Raw genomic sequence first — 13,626 nt, 5'->3', positions numbered from 1 at the left:
AGAAGAAAAAAAATTCTATTTTTATAGTAAAGTTATTCATAAACTAGTGATTCACACAAATTTTTAGAAATTCAAATTTAAACTATTCAAAATTTAAAACTAATGGCACTAACAGAAAGTTTATAATTTTTGTGACCTAAAAGCAAAAAGAAATCACTAAAAAAATTTAAGTATTTAGTTGTAAGTAGAAATAAAAAATAAATAGAAAAAAAATTCTATTTTTATAGTAAAGTTATTCATAAACTAGTGATTAACACAAATTTTTTAAAATTCAAATTTAAACTATTCAAAATTTAAAACTAATGGCACTAACAGAAAGTTTATAATTTTTGTGACCTAAAAGCAAAAAGAAATCACTAAAAACTGTAAGTATTTAGTTGTAAGTAGAAATAAAAAAATAAAAAACCAAAAAAATGTAGAAATAAAAAAGAAAAAACCAAAAAAAATGCCTCCTACTGGGCCTCCACGGCCTGAATACGACTAGAAACCCTACATGGGCCAGGATTCAGGCCCGAAGAAGGCCCAATAGGCCCACAGGCAGTAGCAAGTTTAGGCCCGAAAGCCTGCATTAGAGAGGAGCTCGAATGGGGAGGCACACCAGCGCTTATAAACCAGTGTCGGCGCCCTTCAGCTAGCGATGTGGGACTAAACTTTTGGGCGCGGGGCAGCACAAGGCCTTTGGTCCCGGTTGGTGGCACCAACCGGGACTAAAGGGGGCATTGGTCACGGTTCGTGGCACAAACCGGGACCAATGCCCCCCTTTAGTCTCGGTTGGTGCCACCAACCGGGACCAAAGGCCGCCGCTTCCCGCCCTTTGGGTTGCCGAAAATTGGCCTTTGGTCCCGGTTGGTGGCACCAACCGGGACTAAAGGGGGGCATTGGTCCCGGTTTGTGCCACGAACCGGGACCAATGCTCTAGCTATATATACAACACTTGTCAAATATTTCATTCAGTTCCTCATTCTCGTCCTCGTCGCCCGCGCACGTCATCGCAGCCCCCGTCGTCGCCCGCGCCCCGCGCCGCCCCGTCGTCGCCCGCGCCGCCCCAACGTCGCCCGCGCCACCCCTGTCGTCGCCCGCCCCCGTCGTCGCCCGCGCCACCCCCGCCGTCGCCCGAGCCCCGCGCTGCCCCGAGCCCGCCGTCCTCGTCGCCCCTGCCCCGTCGCCGCCAGGCGCTGCCCCGACGCCGCCGCCGCCCGCCCCCGCCAACGCGTGGTCGTCGCCGACGCCATCGCCGCCGCCGCCGCTGTCGCCCTCGCCGGCCGCCCCCGTTGTGAGCCGCCGCCGTCGAGGCTCTGTTTATATATGCAAAAGTTTATATATGCAAAAATTTATACATATATGCAAGTATATATGTATTTTATATATGCAAAAATTTATATATCTAGCTAGGAAGAAGGAAGAAAGGAAGAAGAAGAAAAACTTATATATGAGAAATGTATGTATTTATATATGAGAAATGTATGTATGTATAGATGTATGTATGTGGATACATGAGGGGGGTCGATATACCCCCTCTTCGATAGCATTTTTGTGCATTTTAGGTTAGTGTATATATATATATATATATATATATATGTTGATGTATATATGCAAAAGTTTTTCATATATGCATTTTTTCATATATGTATTAATTTTTTTAAGTTGTTAGTAGATATCGATTTTAGGTTAGTGCATTTTATCACTGATTTTAGGTTAGTTGAGCCTCTTTAGTGCATTTTATGTTTGTTGCATTTTAGGTTAGTGCATTTTATGTTAGTGGAGAGGAAAAAGTAAAAGAAGGAAAAGGAAAATAAGTAGAGAAAGAAGGAGAAGAAGAAGGAGAAGACGAGGAGAGGAAGAAAAGGAAGAGGAGAAGAAGAAAGGAATAGTGGAGAAGAAGAAAAAATAGAAAAAAAATTCTATTTTTTCTTCTTCTCCTCTATTCCTTTCTTCTTCTCCTCTTTTTTTTCTTCTTTTTTTTCTTCGATCTTCTCCCCCTCCCGATAGTTAAGTTTTATATAGAAAGTTACAATTTTAGAAAAGTTTTATATATGCAAAAATTACAATTTTAGAAAAAGAAGGATAGGAAAGAAGAAAATAAGAAGAGGAAACAAAGAAGAAGAGGAGAGGAAAAGAAGAGGGGTCGAGGGTCGAGAACTAGGGTAGAGGGTCGAGGGTCGTTAAGGGGTCAAGGGTCGAGGGTTACAGGGTCGAGGGTTCGAGGGTTCTATAGGTTCGAGGGTCGAGGGTTCCAGCAGGGTCGTCTAGGGGTCGAGGGTTCGAGGGTCATCGAGGGTTCGAGGGGTCGAGGATCACCGAGGGGTCGAGAGAGGTTTCCTAGTGTGAAAGTATTGAAGAAATCCATGCCTTCATCATTAGCCGGAAGTAACCAGGGCATGTTGGTACGAAGTTCTGCAAAGTTGTTCTGGAATGGAGTCCCGGATAGAATAATCCGCCTTTTGGTACGAATTCAGAAAAGGCCTTCCAAATAGCGGTATTCGGAAGGCTCTTGCTGAACTTTGTACCAAAAAGCGAATTATCCTATCTGGGAATCCGTTCCAGAACAACTTTGAAGAGCTTCGTACCATCATGCACATGTTACTTTCGCCTAATGATTAAGACATGGTTTTGTTGAATCCTTTGACACTAGGCAACCTCCCAACCCCTCGGCGATCCTCTCGAACATGAGAGGAAGAAGAGGGTCGTCTAGGGGTCGAGGGTTCGAGGGTCGTCGAGGGTTCGAGGGGTCGAGGATCGCTGAGGGGTCGAGAGAGGTTTCCTAGTGTTAAAGTATTGAAGAAATCCATGCCTTCATCATTAGCCGGAAGTAACCAGGGCATGTTGGTACGAAGTTCTGCAAAGTTGTTCTGGAAAGGAGTCCCGGATAGAATAATCCGCCTTTTGGTACGAATTCAGCAAAGGCCTTCCAAATAGAGATATTCGGAAGGCTCTTGCTGAACTTTGTACCAAAAAGCGAATTATCCTATCTGGGACTCCGTTCCAGAACAACTTTGAAGAGCTTCGTACCACATGCACATGTTACTTTCGCCTAATGATGAAGACATGGTTTTGTTGAATCCTTTGACACTAGGCAACCTCTCGACCCCTCGGCGATCCTCTCGAACATGAGAGGAAGAAGAGGGTCGTCTAGGGGTCGAGGGTCGTCGAGGGTTCGAGGGGTCGAGGATCGCCGAGGGGTCAAGAGAGGTTTCCTAGTGTGAAAGTATTGAAGAAATCCATGCCTTCATCATTAGCCGGAAGTAACCAGGGCATGTTGGTACGAAGTTCTGCAAAGTTGTTCTGGAATGGAGTCCCGGATAGAATAATCCGCCTTTTGGTACGAATTCAGAAAAGGCCTTCCAAATAGCGATATTCGGAAGGCTCTTGCTGAACTTTGTACCAAAAAGCGAATTATCCTATCTGGGACTCCGTTCCAGAACAACTTTGAAGAGCTTCGTACCATCATGCACATGTTACTTTCGCCTAATGATGAAGACATGGTTTTGTTGAATCCTTTGACACTAGGCAACCTCCCGACCCCTCGGCGATCCTCTCGAACATGAGAGGAAAAAGAGGGTCGTCTAGGGGTCGAGGGTTCCAGGGTTCTTCTCCTCTATTCTTTCTTCTCCTCTTTTTTTTTCTTCTTCTTCCTCTTTTTTTTATCGGGAACGAGGGTCGTCGAGGGACATAGATGTAGTGTCATCGTTGTCGATATATACCCCCTCCCGATAGCTTACTATGATTAGGTAGCTAGTTCTACGTTTGGCACTAATATATCCATCTGTCATGTTTGAATAATAATTGCCATGTTGTAAATATTTGTAGAAACTATGGACACCGCCCTAGACGAAGCAACAAAAGTAGCGTTGTTGAGGGACATAATCGCAGAAGGAAGTGATGCCATCTCGTTGTTTCTCAACGAAACCGATGGTCTAGAAGGAGAGGGTGAACAAGCTGGCTACGGTGACCTAATGCCGGTGCAAGAAGAAGAACATGAGGACGGCTCCGGTGACCCAATGCCGGTGCAAGAAGGAGACCGTGATGACGGCTCCGGTGACCGAACCGAGTCCGGCCAGGTATATATATTAGTTAAGCCTATGCTGACTAGCTGATTGATGCATTCATTGTTTTGGTACATACACATATTAATTAAGTCTTTGTTCTTTTTTCTAGCCCTCCGGATCGAGCACAACTTCGGTAAAGAGACGAGGCCCGAAAAAAAGTTGAGCTCGGATGAAAAGTTTGAGATCATAGCAATCGCGCCCGACGGCCAACCTATTGAACCCCTCCGGACAAAGAGCGCATTTTTTGCTCAGTGCGGGGTTCTGGTTAGGGACAAGATCCCGATAAGCATCCAGCAATGGTTTAAGCCGGCTACAGAAGACCCTGAGGTCTCTTATGTCAATGATATGCAGAAAAATGATCTTTGGACTGAGCTGAAGTCAAATTTCACCCTACCGCCTAAGGATAATCCAGAGAACCCAGTTAAAGAGAAATTAATCAAGTCTTTTGCTCTGAAGAGGGTGGTAGAACTATTCAGGAGGTGGAAGAAAGAGCTGAATAAGTTTGTCAAAAATAATGAGACACCAGAATTCAAGGGCAGATATGAGAAGATCAGAGATCACTGGCCCGCATTTGTGGCCCACAAGACATCGGAAAAGAGTCAGAAGATGTCGGCGACAAACAAGCAAAATGCTGCGAAGAAGAAGCGTCACCATCGCACGGGGTCAGGTGGCTACCTCGTAGCCCGGCCTAAGTGGTCCAAGACTGAGAATGATCTGGTTCATAAAGGGATCGAACCAGAGACAATTAACTGGCCGGACCGTTGCCGGACTTGGTTCTTGGGGGCTGGCGGAACCCTGGACCCTGTAACAGGGAAGTGCATTTGGACGAACGATCAAATGGACATACCAGTCAGTAAGCTTAAGCAGTATATCGAAGCAGCGCAGGAAGGGACGTTCTTTCCAGACAGAGAGAACGACGAGCTCACAATGGCCCTCGGGAATCCTGAGCACCCTGGACGGACACGAGGCATGCCAGGCTCCATTCCGTGGAAGGTTGGGTTTCTGGACGCAGGCGGTTACAAATCCCATGAGAGGAGGAAAAAAGTGCAGCAGACCCAAATGCAGGCGCTGCAAGCAAGGGTAGACGCGATAGAGGAACGAGAAGCAAATCGCAGCAAACATACTGCCGAAGCATCCCTCGAAGCTACCCCGCCATCTCAGCGCAGAAGCAGCGTGGCTTCCACCGAGCTGCTTCAGCCGGAGCATGCCTTGACGGCTCCTGCCAGCTATCCCGTGGATGCTATAACGGAGTCTCAAAATTGCCACCTTATGACGCAATGGATGAATTTGAAGGTCAAGGCGGCTGTTGGCTCTGTTTATCCTACTGAACCCGGCGCAACTTTTCACTGCCGGCCGATTCCAGAAGGATATGCTAGGGTGATGGTGGATGAGATAACGAAGGGATTTGAGGACCTCCAGCTTGACCACCCTACCGGTGAAGGGGAGACTCGGCTGGGGTCTGCTCTGAAGACTCCATGCCTATGGCAGAAGGGGCTCATCAACCTTCCGAACTGGACGCCACCGCCTCCTCCTCCTCCTCCGGCGAGTCAGGGCACTCCGCCTCCACCGCCTCCTCCTCCGGCGAGTGATGATCAGGGCCCTCGGCCGGCTCCTTCTCCGGCGCGTGGCGGCACTCCGCCTCCTTCTCCGCCTGCGCCGACGCGCCCCAGCAGCCAGCCTCCTCCTTCTTCGCCTCGTCAGCAAGGGCGGAAGAGACCTGCCGCCGCTCCAGCTGCTCCTGCGCGTCGTAGTCCTTCTCCTCCGCCTCTTAAGCAAGTAAAGAAGACAACCGCTACGTCTGCTCGGTCGGCGTCTAGCAGTACAACCAGAGGCGGGAGGACATACAGATTCAGTCCTTCTCTGAAGACTCCAGAGAAGTTACCATACGAGAGGACCCAGGAGGAGAACGCCGAGATCGCGCGAGAAGAAGTGAAGAAATTCTTTGAAGGGGTGAAAGCAAAGAAACATCCACCTCCGGAGGAGAAGGTAGATCGGGTGAAAGTGAAGCGCACTCTAGCTTCCCTGACAAAACCACCGAAGTCTGATCCGCCGAAAGGAAACTATGACCGCATTATTGGAAAGGAATTTGCCGAAGCGGAGCGGTCGGGAAGTACTGTCAGTGATCAAAGGCTGAAAGAACGACGAGCTGGGAAACAAATTGCCCAGCTCGGCGAACAAGCGAAGCAATCGTGCCCCCCGCTCAAGGTGCCTAGCCACAATGTCGCTAATGATCCGAGGATGGTGCCCGGTTATAGCAATCTTGCAGATTACCTGCCCGACGAAGTACATTATGAACCCATGGACGTGCAGATACAACGATACGAGTACGGGAAGCCTCTCGTCGGAGATGAAAGATCTCTATCAACGATGATGCGAAGATTTCATGATTGGTACTTGAAAATCTGCAGAGACTCTGGGGGAGGAGTACTTTGTATGTGAAAGTTAAAAAGGAGCATGACCTCGTTGGAATTGATCTGTTGCCTGTTCCATTTGAGGAGTTCTATCAGTTTTTCAATCAATTGGCCCTCGATAAAACAACGGTCGCCTGCTGCTGTCTGTAAGTAGTACTACTTCTGTCATTAAGTTTCTCTATATAGCTTAGCTCTTTCATTGCATGTATTTATAATCATCCTCACTATATTATGCAGATTGAAGATCGCCGAATTGAAGAAAAGATAAGTCGGTGATATTGGGTTCATTAACACATATCTCATAGATGCAACTGAGGTTAAACCTCATGCCGCAGCTACCGAGGCCAACTTGCTACGATCGTTCGTAATAAATCAAAACAAAGATATAATACTCTTTCCTTACAACTTCAGGTGAGTGTTACTGTCTTGTGCGTATTCGGTTTCCCTTATATATTAGTCAAGGTTATAGTAATGTAATTGATGAGTTATGCATGTGTGTGCAGTTTCCACTATATTCTCCTAGAGATTAAGCTTGAGCAGGGAGTAGTAACCGTCTTAGACTCTAAACGAAAAGATCCCCAGGACTATGCAGACACGACTCAAATACTCCAGAAGTAAGTTAAATCGATCATTATCCACCATATCAGCAACTTTGTTCATTTCCTGATATCAAGTAATTGTTTTCTTTGTCCGGCAGGGTTTGGAGAAAATTCACCAAAACAGTTCCGGGACTGCCGAAGGAGCTGGAATTTAGACACCCGAAAGTAAGTACTATAGTAGCATGTTCCGCGCATCTCCTAGTGATTCAAGCGCTAGTTTCATCAATACCATTTAGCATTCTTGCTTATCAGTTTGATTGACCTCTATTTCTTGTAAAGTGGTTGTGGCAGGAACAAGGGAATGATTTCTGTGGATACTACATCTGCGAGTCCATCCGCCACACGACCTGTGAGCGGGGCGGGTACTCTAACGAACAATATGAAGTACGTAAATAACAACATTCACAATTTTATTTTATTACCATCATTTGTGTTGAGTTTCATTCATTCATATATATATGTATTGACCCCCTTCTTCAAATTAGATGTTTCGGAAGCGGGATGAACTCCTAGCACCAGCTCGCATGCGAGCAATTCAAGAGGAATTGGCGGCATTCTTTCTTGACCACGTGATCCCTGAAGACGGATAATTCTATGTGGACCCTGAGTCCGTATGATTATATTTGTAAGAGATAATTATTGTATATATGTAGCCGGTAGTGTCAGATAGATATACGAGAACTTGTTGTTCGACCAATCTCTCGGAGAAGGAGAGGTGGTCGATATCACTTCTCTCTGTATGCATATATGTTCATGACGATCTTCTGTTTCCTTTGTTTGCTTACTAGCTAGCCATCGTGTCTAGTCCTCTCTATACGTATGTATAATACATAGCGTCGACCAAGCACGGACATAAGAGAGGACACTTCTCTCTATTAATTATAGCTAGCTAACACAATATACGAAACACCTAAATTAACCCCCCAAAACCCCCAACCCCCCCTTTAAAAAAAACAAAAACCCCAGCCACAGAAATGCTGACGCGTGGATGCCTATTGGTCCCGGTTGGTGCCACCAACCGGGACCAGAGGGTCTCCTAACTGGGCTCTGCGCACTGCCCACGTGGAGGGCCTTTAGTCCCGGTTCTGGATTGAACCGGGACTAAAGGGGGGAGGTATTAGTACCGACACTTTAGTCCCGGTTCCGGAACCGGGACTAAAGGCCCTTACGAACCGGGACTATAGGCCCTTTTTCTACCAGTGCAACCCATCTCTTGCGACGGTAGACACGAATGACTTTCCAGCTATTACTTCAACCCCCAAGAATATGAATGAAGTGTCAGACGGGTCTAGCGCCGATAAATATGAGGAATTTAGTATGGATAGTCTGAACACCCGTATTAAAAATGCGAAAGAAAATGGCACTGAGGAGAATGATGGGAAGGAGAATGATGAAAAGGAGAATGATGAAAAGGAGAATGATGGGAAGGAGAATGATGGGAAACGCAAGAGGAAATGGTCAAAATATTGTCTTTCACCTTTTCTTCAGAACGGTGGACGTAAACGTGCAAAGAAAAGTAAGTGCTAGGTAATTTATTCTTGCAACATACTTCTGTCCTTGCATGCACACTTTATTAACTCATTGTTTCTTACTATTTTAGGTCTATTTGGTATAAGAGCTGCTATGATTAGTACTGATTACATTAATGAGGATCACATAGAGGCCGCGAAGGTTTATATCCGGACACTAGCAGAGTCGGAGAAGCTTTGCAGAAAAACTGTTGTGCACATGACAGGAATTGGTGGGGAAACATGTACACCTGATATGCTTGAAGCCATCATTTCAAAAAAGTGGTTGCATGGCGGTGTAAGTATTAGCACTAAGTTATTAAGTTGTACATGTCATTTACATAAATTATCTAATAGGCGTATTGCTGTTATGTTATTTTGTAGGTCATCAATAGTTATTGCAACCATATGCAGACCCATAATCCTCGTGCTGACCGTCACATATTATCATCTTGGGTGTCCCACTGGCTTATTCTTCGTGGTGATGGAAAGGTTAACAACTCTAAGAGGCATTTTATGGATCATTTCACAAACCAAACTGAAATGGTGTCTAGAGTTACTGAAGTGTATTTCATCAAAGATAAGGTACTTCGGTTTAGTATGATCATTCGTAGTACATCTGTGTGTACACCAACATGAATAAACTTTGTTGTAGGCATACTTTCCTTTTCATGTGGACGAAAGTCATTGGATAACAGTTCTTATGCACAACAAGAAAAAAGAGTTTCAAGTTTTAAACTCTACTGGTAAATGCAACAAAAGAGTTCTTGCAAAGATTGCTAAGCTGGTAAGCTTACAACGATACATAATACAATATATAGTTATTCGAAACTTACTTCATATGGATTTTTCATTTTTATTTCAGAGGGCAGAAATAGCTAATGATACAAACGAGGTGAATGCTCTTATTGGAACGAAACATCCTGACGTATCTTCCTGGCCAATAAGGGAGTACGATATGCCATCACAAACAGACGGGTATGTTGCAAATGTTGAATTAGTATGTACTTGTATGATCCATCAATAATTGACTTGTGGTTTCTTGCAGAGTCTCTGGTGGTCTTTTCGTGGTGAAATGCATTCAAAGCTGGGACGGAGATGATTGGACATTTGAGTTCGATCAAGATGAGGTTAATGCTTCAAGGGGACGCATTCTAGCTGAAATACTTTTTTCAGAATGCAACACGAAGGAAGTAGTGAAAGAGAAGATCCTCAAGATCATGGAGAAGAAATGAGTCGGAGGATGGGGTGTTGGCTATTATCTCCACTAAATAAACATGCCGTTGTCGGTACTTGCTATTATCTCCAACAGGGCTGCGGGCATGTATAAGAGAGGAGCTCGGTGGAGGGGGCGGAGGCAGCTATTTAAGCCGCTCCTCGCGCCCCCCGGCTTCCGAGATGGGACTAAAAATGGCATCCCCATCGCGCCCCACACTGCACGTGGTCGCCTCAAGGCTCAGGAGGCCTATTTTGCACTGTCTCGGGCCGGCCCAGTTCAGCCCAATGAAGGCACGCCGCCACTCGGCCCCTCCCCCGGCCCACACCCACTCCCCTCCCTTAGTGCACGTGGCCGCCGCAGGGCTCATGAGGCCGTTTTCGGCGCTGTCACCGGCCGGCCCAGTTCGGCCCATAGAGGCAGGGCGCCACTCGCCCCCTCCCACGGCCCACGCCCACTCCCCTCCCCCGCGCGCTGCCGAACTCACGCCAGTTTAGTCCCACCTCGGAAGCGGAGGGGCGCGAGGAGCGACTTAAATAGCTGCCTCCGCCCCCTCTTTCGAACTCCTCTCTTATCACACTGCCCGCAGCCCCGTTGGACCCCGTTGCCGGGCCCATTAGTGGGCTCTATCAGCCGCCCGAGTCGCCCCTTTAGGGCTTGATTTGGGTGTATGATTTGTTCCCCACTATGGGCCCGGCTGCGGTGGTTGGGCATATTTTTTTTCTGAATATTTTAAAAATATATTATTTTACTTTTACGAAAGTGCAGAACAAATATACTCATTTAAAAAAATGTACGCAATCTTTGCATGCATGCACCTAGGAATCATATAGAAACAGTACAAATAAACATAATTTCCAAACAGTACAAATAAACATAATTTCCAAACAGTACAAATAAACAGAATTTCAAAACTTCATATAGAAACAGTACAAATCATCACGTAACAGTACAAATCAAGTTTTCTGGCACACATGTGCGAATAAAAATAGCATAGGTTATTCAGACATGACTCGTGCGATCACTTTTATTCTTCCTACAAACCAAGCTGTGTCTCTACGCCCAGTTCCTGAACAAAACATAAAGAGGTGAGCAAATATAGTTGGTAAAATCAAAGTAGCAACATAACAAAAATAAAAAGGTTGCAACTCACTTCTCGTTCTTACTGCATGTAGCCTTGTTATGACCTGGGAGACCACACAGACTGCAGAAAGGACCACTTTTCTTCTCTGTAAAATCTTTTGTCCTACCATTCTTTGTAACGTCGGGGCCCCCCTTCGATCGCCCCTTCTTAGGTGCACCCTTCATCGAAACTTTCTGAGGATCACCAATACCAGGCTCAACTTGTTGCGCCTGACTTGCCTCCTTCTTCAGCATAGCATACCTTCTACTTCCTATAAGTTCCTCCTCTAAAATCTTTTTCTGCGCTATTATGTTGTCCAGACACTTCATCAACTCGCCGTACAAGAAGGGATCATTTGCTGCAACGTGAGCAGCTTCTGCGGTTTTAATGGTTATTGCACTATACCGTTCTCTCTCCAATGGCCCTGACCAACCCCATCCAAACATATCACTCTTCCGCTGCACAGGCAACCCATCTCTCGCATGTTTGGACAACCGATGCATGACAGAACACTTTGGTATTTCAGTTAAGTTCAGATGATGGAGAACAAACAGAATGTGTTTGCATGGCAGCCCTTTTTGAACCATCCTAAGACAACTGCATGTAATAGTTTGTTCTGAGTTACCTGGTTCATAAACAACATTGTACCTGAACTTGTGGTTATCCTTCCATGTCACCATGAATGTTTGACGCCCAATTCCCACGAGCGTCTCAAATATCTCCAGCTGACCCATCTTATGCAAATCATCTTGCAGGATGTAGAAATTAGCAGGTGTGAATACTTTGGCGGCATGCTCCTCAAGGGCCTTATATTCAGTAACCGACGGTGGTTCCTTCTGGAATGCCTCGCAGTCATCGTACGCCTCGTTCTCACGCAGGCGAACTATACAGTTCTCATAATGCACCACCAAATCAACAATTGTCATACCGTAGTCCAGGTGAAGGTGAAGGCAGGAGTTGAGGCTTTCACTCCTCTGGTTACTTCGCATACCAAGGAAAAAACCATCGGAACGATATGAAGCTGCCCAAAGTCTCCTCTTCCTGTACATCCTGTCAAGCCACTCTTCGGTTCTATCCGTCTTCCACTTATCATAGAAAGCTTTCCATCTCTGCTCAAAGTTCGCTTGAGAGGTGGCATAGTACAGGAGCGATCTGAACTCATCCAGTGACTTGTAATGCAGGTGCCTTTGCATATTTTTCTCGATATGCCAAGAGCAAAGACGATGGAAAACATCTGAAAGGACAGTCCGAATAGCCCGGATCATTGCAGCGTCACCGTTTGTGATTATTGACTTTGGCTTCACCTGACAGTTTGCCTTCATAAATGTCTGCAGCAGCCACACGTATGTCCCTTCCGTCTCGTCAGCAATGATGGCACAACCAAACACTATGGTGAAACGGTGGTTGTTAACTCCGACAAAGGGGACGAACGTCATACCGTATCTGTTCATCTTATACGTGCTATCAAACACGACCACATCTCCGTAGTCCTGATAGTCCCTCCGCGACTGTGCATCGCACCAGAACGTACTCTTCAATCGCCCTTCCTTGTCACGCACATACTCAAAAAAAACTCAGGGTCCTTCTCCTTCCTGCTCCTCATAATGCCAACTGCCGTCTCTGCATCTCCCTTTGCAATGAGCTTCGTTTTTTCTCTGCAACAAAGATTGTAAATGTCCCTCCTGATAAGCCCGCACTTATCGTACGAACCATATCTGCTGATGAAGTTGTCCATTATAATATGCTTTCTTATCCCGGCTGCTTCCATCGCCAATATCTCCGCCCTCTGGCCATCTCCAATCCGTCTGTGTGACCACAAAAAACAAACCTCGTCGGGCCGAGCCATCGCGTGGTTGTGATCATCCACGAATGATGCGACGAACCAAACGCCACGTTCTCTGTCCAGCTTCACCACCATATGTGCACTGCAATCGCAACGAGTCTCCGGTCTAAGCCTGCGCTTGCGGCCCTCCATGGTTATGAACTTGCTCTGCCTTCTCCCTGCCCTGGAGCAAAGAAACCGCCGGTACCGTATCATTCCCGAAGCAACTCGTTTCACCTTCTGTTTCCTGATACTAAACCCGTGCTCTCTGGCGTGATTGTTGTAGAATATGTATGCATCCCCTTGCGACCGAAAGGTCATAGCCATGACCTTCCAATGTGTCTCAAGCATCTTCTGCTCCCTTTGAGCCTCCTCAATATCAATCTCTCCCTCATCGTCATCAAGTACAGGACCATATGACTCCTCCTACAACATTCATTTGAAAATATATATGTCAATTACTATCATTTAAATCATACTATTGATCGATGTACAACATCTAACAACTAACCTGGCTCAAGTTATCTGCAAATGATTCCTGCCAACTATGTTGCACATTGTCAACATCCACATCTTCCTGTAAATTTGTACAAAAAATATATAGTTAGCCATGCCATACTTTGCAAATTCAAAAATAAAAACAAAATATACGCCACTTACGTTGTCGCTATTTGCGCCATGTTCATTATTATCAAAATCCTCCGGAGGTAAGATATCATATGACGAGACGGAATCGTTGTCGCTGCTGTCATCATCTTCGTTCAAATTATCGTTATCGGTCTTAGTCACCTTATCAGTACCATTCTCGTCCCTCCCGAATGCTGATTCTTCGTCCATGTCAACACGCCAAACTCACAGAACTGCAAAACATCGTGTGTTAGGTTTAGTACAATGCATCATG

At 45.9% G+C, this 13,626-nt stretch overlaps 3 protein-coding genes across 3 annotated transcripts; 1 reads left to right on the top strand and 2 right to left on the bottom strand.

Moving 5' to 3' along the window:
* The first annotated feature begins 8,322 nt into the window (after positions 1-8,322).
* Positions 8,323-9,799, top strand: LOC147981219 (ubiquitin-like-specific protease 1A). The gene is made up of 6 exons (XM_087515898.1): positions 8,323-8,572; positions 8,657-8,862; positions 8,949-9,149; positions 9,220-9,351; positions 9,430-9,542; positions 9,613-9,799. The coding sequence occupies exons 1-6, from the start codon at positions 8,323-8,325 to the stop codon at positions 9,797-9,799; spliced, it is 1,089 nt and encodes a 362-aa protein (XP_087372024.1).
* Positions 9,800-10,929: 1,130 nt separating this feature from the next.
* On the bottom strand, positions 10,930-12,423 carry LOC147981218 (protein FAR1-RELATED SEQUENCE 5-like; the record flags this gene model as incomplete). The annotated part of the gene is made up of 1 exon (XM_087515897.1): positions 10,930-12,423. A coding segment is annotated over one exon (1,494 nt), but the record flags the coding sequence as incomplete, so codon positions are not given.
* A 14-nt stretch (positions 12,424-12,437) lies between these two features.
* On the bottom strand, positions 12,438-13,572 carry LOC147981217 (protein FAR1-RELATED SEQUENCE 11-like). The gene is made up of 3 exons (XM_087517056.1): positions 13,386-13,572; positions 13,237-13,302; positions 12,438-13,151 (listed from the first exon to the last, which is right to left on the bottom strand). Exons 1-3 carry the CDS (start codon positions 13,560-13,562, stop codon positions 12,438-12,440), a joined length of 957 nt encoding a protein of 318 aa, XP_087373182.1. The 5' UTR covers positions 13,563-13,572.
* Positions 13,573-13,626: the final 54 nt, after the last annotated feature.

This window comes from Triticum urartu, chromosome 3A (genome assembly GCF_056163025.1).
Source record: "Triticum urartu cultivar PI428250 chromosome 3A, HENAU_Tu73, whole genome shotgun sequence".
Lineage (NCBI taxonomy): Eukaryota > Viridiplantae > Streptophyta > Magnoliopsida > Poales > Poaceae > Triticum > Triticum urartu.
Note: the sequence above shows the minus strand (reverse complement) of the source record. Positions and strands in the feature narration are given on the sequence as shown.